At 45.9% G+C, this 17,854-nt stretch overlaps 1 protein-coding gene across 5 annotated transcripts in view; it reads left to right on the forward strand.

Moving 5' to 3' along the window:
• The window catches only part of TRPM2 (transient receptor potential cation channel subfamily M member 2), a 2,537,250-nt gene that overhangs the window by 1,823,016 nt on the left and 696,380 nt on the right, over nt 1-17,854 (forward strand). For all 5 annotated transcript variants that reach the window (XM_075317785.1, XM_075317788.1, XM_075317787.1 and 2 more), the window contains one exon: nt 10,024-10,169. In XM_075317785.1, the coding sequence (XP_075173900.1) occupies nt 10,024-10,169 (146 nt within the window). The remainder of the gene's footprint in view (nt 1-10,023; nt 10,170-17,854) is intronic.

The following is a 17,854-nucleotide window of genomic DNA, read 5'->3' on the forward strand; positions in this document are numbered from 1 at the left end:
TGATCTGGCTTATATATCCTGAGTCATATTGCAAAGGATTGTCAAAAATCCACTTGTGACTTTTAGGATCGCTACTTCCAATAGGTGGCGCTGTGCTAGAGTTTGTCTCCTTTACTGGAGAGACAATTTGAATATTTCCCAGAGGGGCATTGCAGCTATAAGTCCCCTTACCTGGCAGCCAGACTGGCTTGCAAAGTCTCCTTAAGGAGAATAGTGTTCCCCCGTGGAATTTTAGGGGCATTGCAGCTATAAGTCCCCTTACCTGGCAGCCAGACTGGCTTGCAAAGTCTCCTTAAGGAGAATAGTGTTCCCCCGTGGTCCCCACATAGCTTTCTCATGAGCCAGATCAGACACCCCCATACTTTGCACTGACGAGGGGCAAGCACCCCGAAACACCGTGTCTGCAAATTGGGATTCTGATCTGGCTTATATATCCTGAGTCATATTGCAAAGGATTGTCAAAAATCCACTTGTGACTTTTAGGATCGCTACTTCCAATAGGTGGCGCTGTGCTAGAGTTTGTCTCCTTTACTGGAGAGACAATTTGAATATTTCCCAGAGGGGCATTGCAGCTATAAGTCCCCTTACCTGGCAGCCAGACTGGCTTGCAAAGTCTCCTTAAGGAGAATAGTGTTCCCCCGTGGAATTTTAGGGGCATTGCATCTATAAGTCCCCTTACCTGGCAGCCAGACTGGCTTGCAAAGTCTCCTTAAGGAGAATAGTGTTCCCCCGTGGTCCCCACATAGCTTTCTCATGAGCCAGATCAGACACCCCCATACTTTGCACTGACGAGGGGCAAGCACCCCGAAACACCGTGTCTGCAAATTGGGATTCTGATCTGGCTTATATATCCTGAGTCATATTGCAAAGGATTGTCAAAAATCCACTTGTGACTTTTAGGATCGCTACTTCCAATAGGTGGCGCTGTGCTAGAGTTTGTCTCCTTTACTGGAGAGACAATTTGAATATTTCCCAGAGGGGCATTGCAGCTATAAGTCCCCTTACCTGGCAGCCAGACTGGCTTGCAAAGTCTCCTTAAGGAGAATAGTGTTCCCCCGTGGAATTTTAGGGGCATTGCAGCTATAAGTCCCCTTACCTGGCAGCCAGACTGGCTTGCAAAGTCTCCTTAAGGAGAATAGTGTTCCCCCGTGGTCCCCACATAGCTTTCTCATGAGCCAGATCAGACACCCCCATACTTTGCACTGACGAGGGGCAAGCACCCCGAAACACCGTGTCTGCAAATTGGGATTCTGATCTGGCTTATATATCCTGAGTCATATTGCAAAGGATTGTCAAAAATCCACTTGTGACTTTTAGGATCGCTACTTCCAATAGGTGGCGCTGTGCTAGAGTTTGTCTCCTTTACTGGAGAGACAATTTGAATATTTCCCAGAGGGGCATTGCAGCTATAAGTCCCCTTACCTGGCAGCCAGACTGGCTTGCAAAGTCTCCTTAAGGAGAATAGTGTTCCCCCGTGGAATTTTAGGGGCATTGCAGCTATAAGTCCCCTTACCTGGCAGCCAGACTGGCTTGCAAAGTCTCCTTAAGGAGAATAGTGTTCCCCCGTGGTCCCCACATAGCTTTCTCATGAGCCAGATCAGACACCCCCATACTTTGCACTGACGAGGGGCAAGCACCCCGAAACACCGTGTCTGCAAATTGGGATTCTGATCTGGCTTATATATCCTGAGTCATATTGCAAAGGATTGTCAAAAATCCACTTGTGACTTTTAGGATCGCTACTTCCAATAGGTGGCGCTGTGCTAGAGTTTGTCTCCTTTACTGGAGAGACAATTTGCCAGTTTCTTGAAGGAGAAGCAGATTAGATGTGCAGAGCTTCTGCAGTAGTAGCAGTAGCAGCACCCCTTACTGGTGTGACTGATCTCATGGCGGCAGTGGGTTGGACGCACTTGGTCAATCTCTATTGGCTCTGGGACCACTGATACAGAGTACACATTGGCACGTGAAACCGTCTCAAGCTCTCTCATGAGCATATTCCTGAAAGTGCAGGTCAGTCTGGACGGCCACACTAATCAGGTCGTTCAGAGAGGACTGTAAAGCACGACCAGCCGACTCATCCTAGATTTTACCGGATAGGCCTCGCCAGAATGCTCCAACTAATGGCTCATTAGTCCACTGCAGCTCAGACGATAAGGTGCAGAATCTTATGGCATATTGGCTTATGGTGAAAGCCCCTTGTTTCAGGTGAAGCCCCCTTCACACGCACGTGTCTCCGGTACATAGCTAGGTCCGTGCCCGCATGTACCGGAGACACGGGCACACGTAAACCCATTAAGATCAATGGGTTTATGTGCACGCACGTGTTTAGCTATTGGCCCGTGCCTCTGTGTGGAGCACATTTGAGCCAGTGTGCTCCACACGGATGCATGTCCGTTTTTCTCCGGCAGCACGGGTGTCACACGGCCTGCATACCGACCACACGGATGTAGTGCGGATGCGGTCCCGTGTGACACACGCAGGAGAAAACTCACATGTCAGAGAAAAAAAACACTTGCTGCTAACTGCCGCTCATTATGCTCATTTAATATTCACTTCACTGCGGCCTGCAGCAGCAGGGAGTCGGCAGGGCTGGAGACCGAAGTTCAGCACCACGGACAGCGACGCCAGGAACAGGTGAGTTGAAAGTTCACGTTCTCCGTGTGTTATCACGGATAACACACGGAGAACGCACATAGTGCCATACTTCAAGGCAGCGGGTATCGTGGTTGGAGGCCGGCGTGGTTGGAGGCCGGCGTGGCAGCTTGTATCAGCAGTGTCAGGTTAGGGATAACATCAGCAGTACACTGAAATACAAACATATGTCAGCAGCAGAAACTAGCACAATATAACAGCAGCAGCAGCAGCACAGTGCTAGGAGAGCTGAGAAATAGCAATGTATAAGATTCATTGCCCAGACACTTCCTAAGGGGAGGAAGTACCTTAAATAGCTGCAGCCTCTCAGCTGACCTGAGAGGCACTTCTGGGTTAAGAGTACAGTGGCCCTTTAAGAAAGGGGCATGGCTGTGCACAATTCCCTAGAGCAGAAGCAAGCAGGAAGCCTGCAATGAGAACGCAGCCTCCGGGACACAGCAGCATGGGACGGGAACAGAGCGGTCACCGCAGGAGAAAGAAGCGGGTGAGTGAGGTGACGTCCACACCAGGGGAGGGTGGCAGGACCATGCTTGGATGCCGGTGAGGGCGTTACAAACAGTCTCTAAATATCAAGTTGAGAAATTTACAGCAAATGATGGGTTAACTAGCAGGTTTTCAGGAGCAATAGAGCAAACTGTAGAAATTATGTGTTTTGATGTAATTTCTGCAGGTGAGTCATCATGACTAAAAGAAGTTGTTATATCGGTCTGGGCCAGTTGGAAAAGATGGGAAAAGTTAACAACTAGGGATGAGCGAACACAAACTTTAAAGTTCAGTGTCCTTACTGAACACGGAACACAGACTTTTTACTGTATGTCCGATTCCTGTTCAGGTGTGTCACTTGAATAAAGACTCTTGAAAGGTTGCAGAGCAGCCCATCAGCAAGCCTTTAGGTTTGGCATGGCTGCGATTGGGCAGGGAAATCATTGTAAAAAAAAATATTATTATTATTTATTATTATAGCTCCATTTATTCCATGTCACTTTACAAGTGAAAAGGGTATACATAAGAACAAGTACAACAATCATAAACATTACAAAAATAGACTGGTACAGGAGGAGAGAGGACCCTATCCGCGAGGGCTCACAGTGTAGAGGGGATAGGTGAGGGTACAGTAAGTGAGGGTAGAGCTGGTTGCGCAGTGCTGTACTGGTCTGAGGGTTATAGTAGGTTGTAGGCTTGTCGGAAGAGGTGGGTCTTCAGGTTCCTTTTGTAGTTTTCCACAGTAGGCGAGAGTCTGATATGCTGGAGTAGAGCGTTCCAGAGTATGTGGGAGGTGTAAAAGAAATCTTGAATGTTATTGTGGGAAGAGGAGAAAAGAGGGGAGGTTGCGTGCAGATAGGTTACGGGAGACTAGGTCACAGATGTATGGAGGTGACAGGTTGTGGATGGCTTTGTATGTCAAATTTGGTATTTTGAACTGGAGTCTTTGGGCAATGGGAAGCCAGTGAAGAGATTGGCAGAGAGGAGATGCGTGGAATAGCAAGGGGAAAGGTGGATTAAACAGGTCACAGAGTTTAGGATAGATAGGAGTGGTGTAAGAATGTTGGAAGGGAGGCCACAGAGCAGGAGGTTGCAGTAGTCGAGGCGGGAGATGATGAGGGCATGTACTAGTGTTTTCACTGATTCTTGGTTAAGGAATGCTCAAATCCGGGAGATGTTTTTGAGTTGTAGTTGGCAGGAGGTGAAGAAGGCTTGGTTATGTGGCTTGAAGGATAGAGCAGAGTTGAGGGTTATTCCGAGGCAACAAGCTTACGAGAATGAGGAGAGTAAGCAGTCATCAACTTTGATGGATAGGCTTGTTGGAGTGGTTGAGAGAGGAGGAAAGATAATGAATCAGTTTTGAAGGAAGGTTGACGTAATCGCACAGAGAAGGATGAAATAGCAGACAGACATTGTGGGATTTTGGTTAGTAGAGAGAAGAAGTCATATCCAGAGAGTTTGATCAGCATATCAACAGGGTAGAGGTGATACTGAAAGCCATGGGACTCTATGAGATGTCCCAGACGAAAGGTGTAAATGAAAAACAGGAGGGGTCCAAGAACAGAAACTTGAGGGACACCAACAGACAGGGGGATGAGATGAGGAAGTGGTGGGAGAATGAGAGACGCTGAATGTCTGGTCTGTTAGGTATGAAGAGTTCCAAAATAGGGCCAAATCTGTGATGCCCAGAGATGAGAGAATCTGTAATGGAGGGAATGGTACACTGTGTCAAAGGCAGAGGACAGGTCCAGGAGAAGGAGAACAGAGTAGTTTCGCTTGGCTTTGGTGATTAGTAGATCATTGGTGACTTTTGTTAGGGCAGTTGCAGTAGAGTGATGTGGCCGGAAGCCAGTTTGTAACCGGTCAAAGAGGGAGCAGGTGGAAAGGTGGGAGGACAGTTCAAGATAGACATGCTGTTCTAGTCATTTGGAGGCATAGGGGAGAAGTGATAAGGGGCGATAGCTAGACAAAGAGGATGGGTAAAGGAAAAACTTTTTTAGGATGTGTGTGATGAAGGCATGTTTAAAGCAAAAAGGGAATATACCAGTTGTTAGTGATAGGTTGAAGAGATGGGTTAGGGTCGGATGAGGACTGCGGTGAGGTTGGGATGAGGTGGGATGGGAGTGGGTCAAGTGCACAGATGGTAAGATGTGATCGTGAGAGTATAGTGGAAAGATGATCTGTCATGGCGGGAAGCTGGATTTGGAGGAAGAGGGCTGAGTAGTTGTGAGGAGGGGCTGTGAGGATTGTGGTTCAAAGCATCCTCTGATGTTATCAATCTTCTGCTTGAAGAAAGAGGCAAAGTCTACAGCTGAGATGAGAAGAGAAGGAAGGTTGTGCTGGGGGACAGAGGAAAGAATTGAAAGTGTTGAATAGCTGTTTAGGGTTGTGAGCGAAGGGGTATATGAGAGATGAGAAGTAAGTTTGTTTTGCAGCACTGAGTGCAGACTTGAAACTGGTGAGGGGCTGTTTATATTCAATGAAATGCTCGGTGGATGAGATCTCTTCCATCTCCACTCAGCAATTCTGAAAGCCCATCTCAGTTCTTTAGTTTGGCTCATGTGCCAAGGTTGCCTGTTGATTGTGTGAGTTTTGGTATGCGTGATGGGTGCGGCTAATTAAAAAGCGGCAGAGATTGTGGTATTATATTACGTGGCAGCAGCATCTGCATTGTGTAAAAAAACAATGTCTGTGAGAGGGAGAAGGGACTGAGAAAGTGAGTATAAATCAAGGTATTGAGATTTCTGCGAGGATGTGAAAGTTTGTGGAGAGGGGGTTGTGTATTTGGAGAAGAGAGGAAAGAGAATGGGAGTAGGTTGTGGTCAGACAGGGAGAGAGGTGAGTTAGAGAGGCTAGATAGGGAACAGAGGCGAGTGAAGAAGAGGTCCAGCGTGTGGCAATCTTTGTGAGTAGCTGCAGAGGACCATTGGGTGAGGCCAAAGGAGGAAGTGAGTGTTAAAGTCAAGATTTAGAGACAGATGAGTGGGAGGTGTCAATGGAGATGTTGAATTCACCCATGATGTTAGCGGGGTTGTCGGTGGAAAGGAAATGTAGTAGCCAAGTGGCGAAATGGTCAAAAAAGGTGGTGGACAGCCCTGGAGAGCGGTAAATGTCAGCCAGTTGGAGGTTGGAGTGGGAGTAGATGCGGACGGAGTGCACTTCAAAAGAGGGGAGAGTAATGGAGGGTGGTAGTGGAATTGGGATGAAGGAGCATTTGTCGGACAGTAGCAAACCAACTCTGCCAGCATGCTTGTTACTGGGGCGGGGGATGTGAGACAGATGGAGGCTATCATAAGAAAGTGCAGCAGAAGATGCTATGTAACAGGTGGTGAGCCAGGTTTCAGTGATGCCAAGGAAGGACATTTTATTAGTGATGAAAAGGTCATGGTTGTAGGAGAGTGTATTGAAGTCAGAGAGAGCATTCCATAGAGCTCCTGTTAGGGGGACTGAGGGAGCGGGTGTTGGGTGAATGGGTATGAGGTTAGATAAGTTGTGAAAATTTGTGATAGATCGTGGATGGGGGATAGAAGTGACATTGGGAATATGTTGAGGAGGACCATGATTTGAAGAGATATCACCAGAAATGAGAAGGAGCAGGGAGAGTGTTAGTAGGTAGGAGCCGGAGAGGCCATGAGATGGACGTGTGTGTCTGGAGAAATAGGGTGATATATGGAGGAACAGATCGGAGGAGGAGGTGAGATGGGTGGGAAGAATAGAGGAAGAGATGAATAGTTCATTAATAGGTTTAGGGTTCAGATAGGTAAGTAAGAAATAGTGTTATAGGGACGAAAGTGAAGAGAAACACAAACATTATTTGCAGAGTCTATATATCCAAACTGTTTAAATCAGAATAAATTTGCCAGTCTCAGAGGCGCGGCTATAACACTGCTGCCAGCTCCACTCATTATCATGCTTATTCACTGCTTACTCCGCCCACCATATGTAATAGTATCTGTGAATGGCTGCAGTCAGACTGCCGACATCTCTGATTGATTGCCCTCTCAGAGGCTGTCTGCAAGAGTAAATTGCAAAAAAATAAATAAATAAATGTAAAAAATGTCCTATGGTGCTCCATATATAGATACCAAGTGCAGATAAAGCCCCTCGCTATGCGCGACATTTTGGCTGTTCATCAAAATACGAGCAACACCATACACCTTTTTTTAAAATTATTTAAATACCAGCGTGTGGTGCTCCCAATTTTGATACCCAGCCAAGATAAAGCCATCAGCTAGGGGTTGGTTTTCTCATGATGGGGAAGCCCATTGTTACTGGACCCCATCGCAACCATTAGCTGTGACCATTCCGGCTCTTTACTCGGCTCACCCTGATTGCCCCGGTGCAGTGGCAATCTAGGTAATATAAGGGGTTAATGACAACCCACAGCTGCCACTAAACCCTAGATTAGTAATCGGTATGGGTCTCTGAGAACCACCCATTACTAATTTGTAAGTGAAAAGAAATAAACACAAACACCAAAAAAATCCTTTGTTTGAAACAAAATATACCATAACACCCTCTTTCTTCAATTTATTAACCCCACAAACACCTAGGTCTGATGTAATCCAAATGAGGTCCTACGACGATCTTAGCTCTGCTGCATCCTAAAGTCACAGAGCACGAGCACAGAACATGACCACAAGCTGCAGCTGCAGGCAGAGACTGACTGAGCCGCAGCTGTGAGCAGTGACATCACTGAGTTTATGTGCAGTCACAGCTGGAGGTTCCCACGGTCCCCCACCTGTGACCGCAGGTAAAGTCACATCAGGTGACCTCATTGAACTCAGTGACCTCACCTTCGGTGAAGTGAGTTCAATGAGACCTGCATCTCCTGGCTGAAAACCATGGGTTTTTTGGCCAAGGGATGCAGATTTTGAAGCTTTTGGCCAAAAAATGGCAAGTGAAGTTTAATGCAGAAAAATGTAAGGTCATGCATACTGGAAACAAAATGTACAATTATGTTCTAATTGGTATAACACTGAGTAAAATTGACACAGAAAAATACAGGGGTGTATGGGTGGAAAGAAGAAAATTCAACTTTAGTGGTCAGTGAAAGGCAAATGCCGAGGCAAATATAATCAAAGGGGTAGTTAAGACATAACTGCTCATATCAAGAACATAGTTCTGCTCTGTACATTAAACTACTGCCAACACACTTTGAATACAACAAGATTATTAAGAGAATGGTTATAAAATTTGGGTTAAAAAGTTTGGAAAATTAATACTTAGACGTGATCTTACTACAATGTACAAATAAATGAATGGACAGTACAAAGTACAAACTTTCTGAAGATCTTGTTATACATAGGCCTACAATAATCACAATGATCCTCTACATCTATAGGAAAGAAGTTTTAAACCTCATATATGGCAATTCTCTAAAGTTCGAGCACCACGGAGAAAAAAGCTGTGGAAAAACAAGCGCAATAGGGTCTTACCCCAATATGTGAGGGGTGGGGAGGGGGGAGTAAAACTACTCACCAATTGTAGTTGTGAGAAGCCACAACTACTATAATCGCATATATCAAAGATCCAGGGCTGCAGCCACCAAAACCGGTAGATAACAGAAAGCACAAGAGAGAGGTGTTCAATGCCGCGCCAATAGATCACTTCAGAAGATGTTCAGATCAGTGTCACTTTATTGTCATTCAGGTCGACGCGTTTCTGGAGCATCTGCCCCCTTCATCAGGACCACCAGGAATAGAAATAACATCCAATCTGTCCAGGTTAGACAGCACATACAATATATAGACATAATGACGTCATAGGGACATCCCTCCAAAAGAAAAAAATGAGCGGGAAAGGATGCCACGTTGCAGGTTGTGACGTCCTATATACCCTTAACACAAAAGTACACAAAATCACCTTTGCAGAACATATATCGGTTGATCATTAAGACATATTCCCTTATAAAAAGGACAAAAATATTTTTTATTCATACAAAAAGAAAAAATGAAAAAGAAAATCTAGATCGTGTGTAAAACCATTGCTTCTATATATAATCACAATTTTATAATCACTTACAAGATTGTGATTATATATAGAAGCAATGGTTTTACACACGATCTAGATTTTCTTTTTCTTTTTTTCTTTTTGTATGAATAAAAAATATTTTTGTCCTTTTTATAAGGGAATATGTCTTAATGATCAACCGATATATGTTCTGCAAAGGTGATTTTGTGTACTTTTGTGTTAAGGGTATATAGGACGTCACAACCTGCAACGTGGCATCCTTTCCCGCTCATTTTTTTCTTTTGGAGGGATGTCCCTATGACGTCATTATGTCTATATATTGTATGTGCTGGCTAACCTGGACAGATTGGATGTTATTTCTATTCCTGGTGGTCCTGATGAAGGGGGCAGATGCTCCAGAAACGCGTCGACCTGAATGACAATAAAGTGACACTGATCTGAACATCTTCTGAAGTGATCTATTGGCGCGGCATTGAACACCTCTCTTGTGCTTTCTGTTATCTAAAGTTCGAGCAGTGAGACTATGGAACTCTGTGTCGTAATATATTGTCAAGGTTGATTCACTAAAAAATTTTAAAGGGTATAATATTACTGGATATGTCTACTCAATATTGGGATTGGGAAGTTGATTACGGGGACTAATCTGAATGCAATAGATGGAACATCTGCCTCAAGGGTTTTTTTTTGCCTCTTTTTGGATTAACAAGGATCAACATATTAGGTAAAAGCGTGAACTTGATGTATATGAGTCTTTTTTCAACCTTTTTTAATTTTTTTGCGACTCAAGAAAAGTAGTTTTAATAGGAGGTACAGTACATTGCAAAGTTGCTTTTTTTCCACAGCATGAATTTCCCTATTTATGTTGTTGAAACAACTCCTTTAATTTCATTTTATTTGTGCATTTCCTTTTAATAGTGTCCAGTAAGCTACTTGGTGAAATTGACTTAAAGGATGAAAAGGAAACTTTTATTTCTACAACCCATATCAATGCGAGGAATATGCATTACCCTGACTCCAATGTTGAGCGGTTTCCTGTACCTGATGAGAAAGTGGTTTGGAAGGTAAATGTTTTATTTGTATATATGATATACATGAATGTGTTAAATATTCAATTTTTTTTAAAAGGAGATTGTGAGGAAATTCATGCTACCCAAACCATGGACAGTATTAAAAAGCGACAAGTGCTAGTGTTACAGAGAACTACAGTGCCTACAAGTAGTATTCAACCCCCTGCAGATTTAGCAGGTTTACACATTCGGAATTAACTTGACATTGTGACATTTGGACTGTAGATCAGCCTGGAAGTGTGAAATGCACTGCAGCAAAAAAGAATGTTATTTCTTTTTTTTTTTTTTAAATTGTGAAAAGTTTATTCAGAGGGTCATTTATTATTCAACCCCTCAAACCACCAGAATTCTGTTTGGTTCCCTTAAAGTATTAATAAGTATTTCAGGCACAAAGAACAATGAGCTTCTTATGTTTGGATTAATTATCTCTTTTTCCAGCCTTTTCTGCCTAATTAAGACCCTCCCCAAACTTGTGAACAGCACTCATACTTGGTCAACATGGGAAAGACAAAGGAGCATTCCAAGGCCATCAGAGACAAGATCGTGGAGGGTCACAAGGCTGGCAAGGGGTACAAAACCCTTTCCAAGGAGTTGGGTCTACCTGTCTCCACTGTTGGGAGCATCATCCGGAAGTGGAAGGCTTATGGAACTACTGTTAGCCTTCCACGGCCTGGACAGCCTTTGAAAGTTTCCACCCGTGCCAAGGCCAGGCTTGTCCGAAGAGTCAAGGCTAACCCAAGGACAACAAGGAAGGAGCTCCGGGAAGATCTCATGGCAGTGGGGACATTGGTTTCAGTCAATACCATAAGTAACGTACTCCACCGCAATGGTCTCCGTTCCAGATGAGCCCGTAAGGTACCTTTACTTTCAAAGCGTCATGTCAAGGTTCGTCTACAGTTTGCTCATGATCACTTGGAGGAATCTGAGACAGACTGGTTCAAGGTTCTCTGGTCTGATGAGACCAAGATCGAGATCTTTGGTGCCAACCACACACGTGACGTTTGGAGACTGGATGGCACTGCATACGACCCCAAGAATACCATCCCTACAGTCAAGCATGGTGGTGGCAGCATCATGCTGTGGGGCTGTTTCTCAGCCAAGGGGCCTGGCCATCTGGTCCGCATCCATGGGAAGATGGATAGCACGGCCTACCTGGAGATTTTGGCCAAAAACCTCCGCTCCTCCATCAAGGATCTTAAGATGGGTCGTCATTTCATCTTCCAACAAGACAACGACCCAAAGCACACAGCCAAGAAAACCAAGGCCTGGTTCAAGAGGGAAAAAATCAAGGTGTTGCAGTGGCCTAGTCAGTCTCCTGACCTTAACCCAATTGAAAACTTGTGGAAGGAGCTCAAGATTAAAGTCCACATGAGACACCCAAAGAACCTAGATAACTTGGAGAAGATCTGCATGGAGGAGTGGGCCAAGATAACTCCAAAGACCTGTGCCGGCCTGATCAGGTCTTATAAAAGACGATTATTAGCTGTAATTGCAAACAAGGGTTATTCCACAAAATATTAAACCTAGGGGTTGAATAATAATTGACCCACACTTTTATGTTGAAAATTTATTAAAATTTAACTGAGCAACATAACTTGTTGGTTTGTAAGATTTATGCATCTGTTTATGCATCTTATTTGCATCTTATCAAACCTGCTAAATCTGCAGGGGGTTGAATACTACTTGTAGGCACTGTATGATTGTACTATATTGTGAAACACTGCAGCATTTTAGAACATTTAGAAATGTTAATTCAGTGTAATTACACAAAATTATGGCCTGAACTTCATCCAGATTCCAGCGGATCATTAATATTTGCTAAACAAGTTATATTCACCTTGCACATGTTCCATTACACAGCCAAGCTCGGGTCAGGTCATCCTCTTCTGTCAGGTCTTTGGTGGCATCCTCAGAGCCTACGTCACTGACTTATGTGTTACAAGGAAACTAGGTCTTATGTGACATAATGATGTGTGTTATGCAACATTGTGATGACTTAAAAAGACACATAAGTTCAAACAACTCATCTTAAAGATACCTTATGACTCCATCAACAACTTCAAAACATGAGAAACTCGAGTAGGTATCAAAATACACATATTTATTATTTAACCCCTTCACGACCATGGACGGATATATCCATCATGGGGCGTGTCCTGTTAAGCCCCGCCCCCTGCCGCGGGCAGGCGGCGGCAGTCGGCACAAATATCAGCTGTTTTCAACAGCTGACATGTGTGCCTGCTAGCCGCAGGTGGAATCGCTTCCACCCGCGGCCATTAACCCCTTTAATCTCGCTGCCAAAGTCTGGCAGCAAGATCTATATGCGAGCGGCCATGTTTTTACTTACCGCTGCCCCCACCGGAAGTCACGTGCGTGATCACGTGACTTTCGGTGATTGCCATCGTAGCACAGGGTCATGTGATGACTAGAGTTGAGCGCGGTTCGTGGTTCGAGGTTCTCCAGTTCTAGGCTCGAGTGATTTTGGGGCCTGTTCTAGATCAAACTAGAACTCGAGCTTTTTGCAAAAGCTCGATAGTTCTAGAAACGTTCGAGAACGGTTCTAGCAGCAAAAAAAAAGCTAATTCCTAGCTTGGTTTCCGCTGTAATAGTGTAAGTCACTCTGTGAATCACACTATTATGACATTTCAGTGTATAGTGTGCGTGAACAGCGCCTTCAGATCACTGCTGTTTCTATAATGGCGATCGCCATTTTTTTTTTTTTCCTTGTCTTCCTTCCCTAAGCGCGCGCGTGTAGTGGGGCGGGCCAGCATGTCAGCCAATCTCAGACACACACACAGCTAAGTGGACTTTTAGCCAGAGAAGCAACGGCATGTGTGATAGGATGTCCATGTCACATGTCCCTGCATTATAAAAACGGACATTTTCCTCCAGGACGCCATTATCTCTTCTGCGTCTTTGGTGTCAGACATCACTGTCGCAGCTCCGTCCTCCTGAGTCCTATCGCCGATACAGCTGTAAGCGCTCCATACACAGCGCTGGACAGCTTAGGGATAGCACTTTCTAGCAGTCCTTTTAAAGGAGTTATCCGACATACACTCCAAAAAAAATTGTAAGCTAATCTGTGCTGTATTGTCATATAAATCACCCCTACATTGTTATTTTCTGTTTTCTAACTTTTGTTTCTCTTGAATTCACACTTTATTCCCTGCAGCTCTTGTTTACATTTAGCTCCAACAAACATGACAATTTCCTGTATTCTTGGTTGCCAAACCCCACTCAGAGCTGTCACCGCCCAGCCTCAGTGTACAGGAACGCCCCCTGCCCTCCCTCTGCACATTCAATGGCTGTCAGTATTCTGCCCAGCAACTGACCTCTCAGCATGTGACAGAGCAGAGATCCAGCTTCTCTCATCTGTGACACAGCAATCACATCCCATCAACAATGGTAACAGAAAGAGTTGTTACATGTTCCTCACCCCTTATAGATAAATGAATACTGTGTAAGGCAGACTATATATAGCACCCAATGTGAGTCTATAGTAGATATATACGCCATATGTATGGTAGAGTCTATAGAAGATATACGCCAGTAGTATAGTTATGTGTATCATAGCATTATAGTCATATAGTTATATGTTATATATATATACACAACATAGATTCTCAGGCTTATCCCTCTATGTGTCACTATATATGAGAATCTTACACACAGCACATAGATGTGCTCTGGCATAGCTTGCCATACGAGTGTCACATGACCATTCTTTGACTGTCGACAGCTGTGTCTGCTGCATGTGATGTGAGGATTCACATATCTACACTGTGTAGCAGCAAGCAGAGATAATATCTACTGTGCGATAATAATAATAATCATCATCATCTACAATAAAATATAGTTACTGCAGATTTTTGTGAAAAATCTCGACCACTATTTTTTCCTTGGGCTACATGGTATTTTGGTCATGCTGTCATACATCACAGCATGCCTATGTTACTACTAGCATGATGCAGGTCCGTTTGTGTCTGTCTCTGTCTGTCTTGGAAACAGTCTGTCTCTATCTCTGTGTCTCTCTGTGTTTCTGTCTGTCTGTCTCTCTCTATCTCTGTGTCTGTCTCTATGTCTGTGTGTGTCTGTCTGTCTCTCTCTTGCCCCTTCTGTCTCTTGCCCCTTCTGTCTCTGTTTCTGTCTGTCTCGTTCACCGTCTGTCTCGTTCACCGTCTGTCTCGTTCACCGTCTGTCTCGTTCACCGTCTGTCTCGTTCACCGTCTGTCTCGTTCACCGTCTGTCTCGTTCACCGTCTGTCTCTGTCTGTCTCTAGCTTTCCGTCTCTTTTCTTTCCCTGTCTGTCTCTCTCTATCCGTCTCCCCACTGACATCTTATTACCTCTTATACTAACACTGTCCTTTGATACTATAGTAACCAATCACAGCTGAGATTAATAAACTGTAGTTCCAGGCTCCATTCACTTTAATGGAGTCATGTTTTTTGGAGAGTGACTGTAAAGCGCAGGGTTAAATTTTCATGTGAAACCGTAGTCTACGACGTTTCCTGGGTCACATGGGTCATCTGTGCAAAAAAACGTTATTGTAAATGAGAGCGGATTCCTTTAGCGGACATACACACACACACGGTGGATGCAGCGGTGGCCGCGGGTAACCTCAGTGACAGCTCAGCTGATCGCGATACTCACCTCATTTGCTGTGTGGAGCTGACAGGAGCGGCGGCTGAGTAGCGCGATCAGCTGGACTGTCACTGAGGTTACCCGCGGCCACCGCTGCATCCAGGTAACCTCAGTGACAGCTCAGCCGATCGCGCGGCTGTCTTCATTAGCTGCGTGGAGGTGACCGGAGCGGCGGTGTATTATGCAGCTCCTGTCACCTGCATGCAGCAGAGCTGGATGCGACGCTGGAGGAACGTGGATTACGCCGGACAAGGAGGGCTTTGTTGTGGGTAATAAATTGGTAATGAGGGAATTTGTTAGTGTTTTTTATTTCTAATAAAGGATTTTTCAGTTGTGTGTGTGTTTTTTAACTGTAATTTACAGATTAATCATGGAAGGTATCTCGGTCAGACGCCTGACATGATTAATCTAGGACTTATTGGCAGCTATGGGCTGCCAATAAGTCCTTATTACCCCGATTTGCCAACGCAACAGGGCAAATCGGGAAGAGCCGGGTACAGTCCCAGAACTGTCGCATCTAATGTATGCGGCAATTCTGAGCGGCGCTGGCTGATATTGTTAGGCTGGGGGGCTCCCCATAACGTGGAGCTCCCCATCCTGAGAATACCAGCCTTCAGCCGTATGGCTTTATCTGGCTGGTATTAAAATAGGGGGGACCTCACGCCGGATTTTTTAATTATTTATTTATTTATTTTACTGCACAGTATAGACACGCCCACCGGCTGCTGTGATTGGGTGCAGTGAGACACCTGTCACTCAGCGTGGGGGCGTGTCTCACTGCAACCAATCATAGGCGCCTGTGGGCGGGGAAAAGCTGGGAATACGAGATTGTTTAATGAGCGGCCGGCTTTTTCAAAAAAGGAAAAGCCGCTGGAGCAGTGTGAATGCCGTGCAGAGCCGGGGATCGGGGATCGGGGATCGTTGAGTATGAGAGAGGTGGGGAAACTTCAGTCACTCGGGGGATTAGCGGTCACCGGTGAATCCTTCACAGGTGACCGCTAATCATGACGCTACACAGACAGAGCCGCGTGGTCGCTGTAAAGTCCCCTTTACACACTGAGACTTTGCTGCACAGCGGGAAACAAAAGGAACAAAGAATGGTCCTGAACGATTTCTAGCGATCACAACTTCACAGCAGAGGCCAGGTCGCTGATGTGTTTCACACACTGCAATGTCGCTGGGGAGGTCGCTGTAACGTCACAAAACCGGTGACGTTACTGCGATGTCGTTTGCGATGTTGCAGTGTGTAAAGCCACCTTTAGTGCCTTTCATGTGGCACTAAGGGGTGCTTAGCCTTGTATTTAGCCAATAAATAAAGAATTAATAAAAAAAAAAAACGACGTGAGGTCCCCCTTATCTTTTGTAGCCAGCTAGGGTAAAGCAGACGGCTGCAGCCTGCAGACCACAGCTGGCAGCTTCACCTTGGCTGGTAATCCAAAACAGAGGGCACCCCACGCTGTTATTTAAAATTAAATAAATAATTAAAAACAAAAAACGTGGGGTCCCCCCCAAATTGGATCACCAGCCAAGGTAAAGCGGACAGCTGTGGTCTGTTATTCTCAGACTAGGGAGGTCCACCGTTATTGGACACTCCCCAGCCTAAAAATAGCAGGCTACAGCTGCCCCAGAAGTGGCGCATCCATTGGACGTGCCAATCCTGGCGCTTTGCCCCAGCTCATCCCGCGCCCTGGTGCGTTGGCAAACGAGGTAATATATGGGGTTGATGCCAGATGTGTAATGTCACCTGGCATCAAGCCCTGGGGTTGGTGAGGTCAGGCGTCTATCAGATACCCGACATCACCAACCCAGTCAGTAAGAAATAAAAAATAGACAACCAAAAAATTTTTATTTGAAAAAACACTCCCCACATTCCCTCTTTCAACAATTTATTGACAAGAACAATCAAATCCGGGTCCGGCGTAATCCAATAAGGGTGTCGCACGGCGATCCATACCATAGTCAATGAGACTCCCAGTCAATGAAGAACAAAATGTTCCCCATTGGCTGGGAGAGCCGTGCAGTGACCTGAGCTAACATCAATAGGTCAGCCCAGGTCACTGCAGGGGATGCCGAGCGCTGCCGTCAGGAGGTTAGATGAGTTCATTACCTGCAGTAACGATCTCATGCTCTCCTGACGTCAGTGCTGTCACTGACTTCTATGCCCGCCGCGTTCTATGCAGTATCGCGAGAGCCCGTGACGTCACTGCTAGTGACAGTCTCGGGCCGCCCGCGAGACGGGCAGAGAAGGCAGTGACCGCGGTGACGTCAGGAGGCAGGAGATCGTTACTGCAGGTAATTATGTCATCTAATCTAACCTGCAGCTACATGTGCAGAGAGCAGGGAGCCGCGCACACTGGGCGCTGGCTCCCTGCTCTCCTAGCTACAGTACACATCGGGTTAATTAACCCGATGTGTACTGCAGCTACATGTGCAGACAGCAGGAGCCGGCGCTGGCAGCGAGAGCGGCGGAGGCTGGTAACTAAGGTAAATATCGGGTAACCACCTTGGTTACCCGATGTTTACCTTGGTTACAGCTTTCCGCAGCTGCCTGATGCCGGCTCCTGCTGGCTTCATTTCGTCGCTCTCTCGCTGTCACACACAGCGATCTGTGCGTCACAGCGGGAGAGCGTCAGTGTCCCGCTCCCTGCCAGCCCCGCGACGTGAGAAGCTGCAGATACTGCGGGCAGACACTGACATTGCAGTGCGGGCAGCTGCGGGGCTGGCAGGGAGCGGGACACAGACTGCACGGGCAGTGAAGCAGCGCTCGTCATCCCCGCGGATGCACGCACTGCAGGCTGAGAATGAGAGGCAGCTTATACTGCAGAGGGGGGCAAACACTGACAGGGGGGGGTGAAATGGGGGGGGGGGGAACAGTTCCCAGGGCGTCAGGCAGTAAACATAATAAAGCGCTGGGGACACAGCGCTGGCAGTGGTACGGACAACAAGTGTTCCTTGCCTTATTGAACTGGACACTGACTCAGCTGCAATTCAGGGCGCACGTAGCTGGGCACAGGAGGCGGGGGAGGGAGACTACTAG

Source organism: Anomaloglossus baeobatrachus, chromosome 7, assembly GCF_048569485.1.
Source record: "Anomaloglossus baeobatrachus isolate aAnoBae1 chromosome 7, aAnoBae1.hap1, whole genome shotgun sequence".
NCBI classification, from domain to species: domain Eukaryota; kingdom Metazoa; phylum Chordata; class Amphibia; order Anura; family Aromobatidae; genus Anomaloglossus; species Anomaloglossus baeobatrachus.